General features: G+C 54.1%; 1 protein-coding gene across 1 annotated transcript in view; it reads right to left on the bottom strand.

Annotated features, from left to right (window-relative positions):
- The window catches only part of GADD45G (growth arrest and DNA damage inducible gamma), a 1990-nt gene extending 1800 nt beyond the window's left edge, over positions 1–190 (bottom strand). The window contains exon 1 of the mRNA XM_015409101.1: positions 10–190. Coding sequence (XP_015264587.1) covers positions 10–62 — 53 coding nt within the window. The 5' untranslated portion in view covers positions 63–190. The remainder of the gene's footprint in view (positions 1–9) is intronic.
- Positions 191–1079: the final 889 nt, after the last annotated feature.

Genomic DNA, 1079 nt, shown 5'->3' with positions numbered 1-1079 from the left:
TTCCCTTACCTGTCGCTAGTCTCAGGCATCGGCTCCTGTCCGTGAGTGTCCTCCAGAGTCATAATGGTCCAAAGAGACACGAAGCAAAGGAAACAAAACACGAGGATTTATCCACACAAGGCTTGCTCAGCGCTCAAAGAGGCACCCCGGCAAAAATCGCAGCTCTCTCCTGTGTTCCCTGTAAAATTCCCAAGCGGAGTCTGAGCGGTAGAGAGCCGGGCTCACCCTTTTTATAGGCTGCCGAGCTTCTGTGCCGGCAGCTGCCGGAGACTCCGCGACTCTGCCATCTGTCCTGTGTCCCCAAGCCTCATTTGTTTATTTATTTAGAAATGCTCTCTGCTGCCTCTCCAAACAGCCTGCTTGAGGTGGCTTGCAGATTAAAACATGTTAAGACATAAAGCAGCATTTAAAAATAGTTTAAGCAATTATAGCCCAGAATAAAAACTTCAGCATTAGAAACCTGTGCATTATGCACAAGGCCCTCTTGCTGATCCCAGTTCTGTTGCTTTCTCTTCTGCCAGCCCGGATGCAAAAGATGAAGCTGTAGTTGCAGCTGTGTGTGGCATTGGTGGTGGATTTTTTTTTGGGGGGGGGGGGATATGAAAGAGTTAGCCTGGAAAGCCACAGGGAGGCTCTGCCTGCATGGCTCTCTGCCCCCTTCTCTACTTTGGCAGATTTTTCATTTGGCACATATTACCCAACTTAGGTTTTGCAGAAGAAGCCCCGAAGTGTGCCTGGCCGGGAAACCTTCCGTGCAAAGTTCACCAGAACGAGGGCACCACCAGGCCCGCATGCCTAATGAGCGGCTGTGCGGAGCAGATTGCGGATGGCACACGCGGCTCGTTTGCATTTCTATGGCTGGCGCACAATAGGGGCGGTCTGGCGTGTGGCAGTTTGGCCTCCAGACAATCGGGCCTTTCTCCTCATAGCAGCACTGTCCACCTGCCGCTGGGCTGCGGATTTGCTGCTGGCCGGAGGGGGGAGGGGGAACAATGGCACGACTCGCGCGCGCGCGGCGGCGGCGGCGGCCAAGCTGTTCTCTGCCTGATGGATGTCTCCACTTGCGCACGCTTCCGAAG

This window comes from Gekko japonicus, unplaced genomic scaffold (genome assembly GCF_001447785.1).
Source record: "Gekko japonicus isolate JY-2015 unplaced genomic scaffold, Gekko_japonicus_V1.1 scaffold71, whole genome shotgun sequence".
Taxonomy (NCBI): domain Eukaryota; kingdom Metazoa; phylum Chordata; class Lepidosauria; order Squamata; family Gekkonidae; genus Gekko; species Gekko japonicus.
Note: the sequence above shows the minus strand (reverse complement) of the source record. Positions and strands in the feature narration are given on the sequence as shown.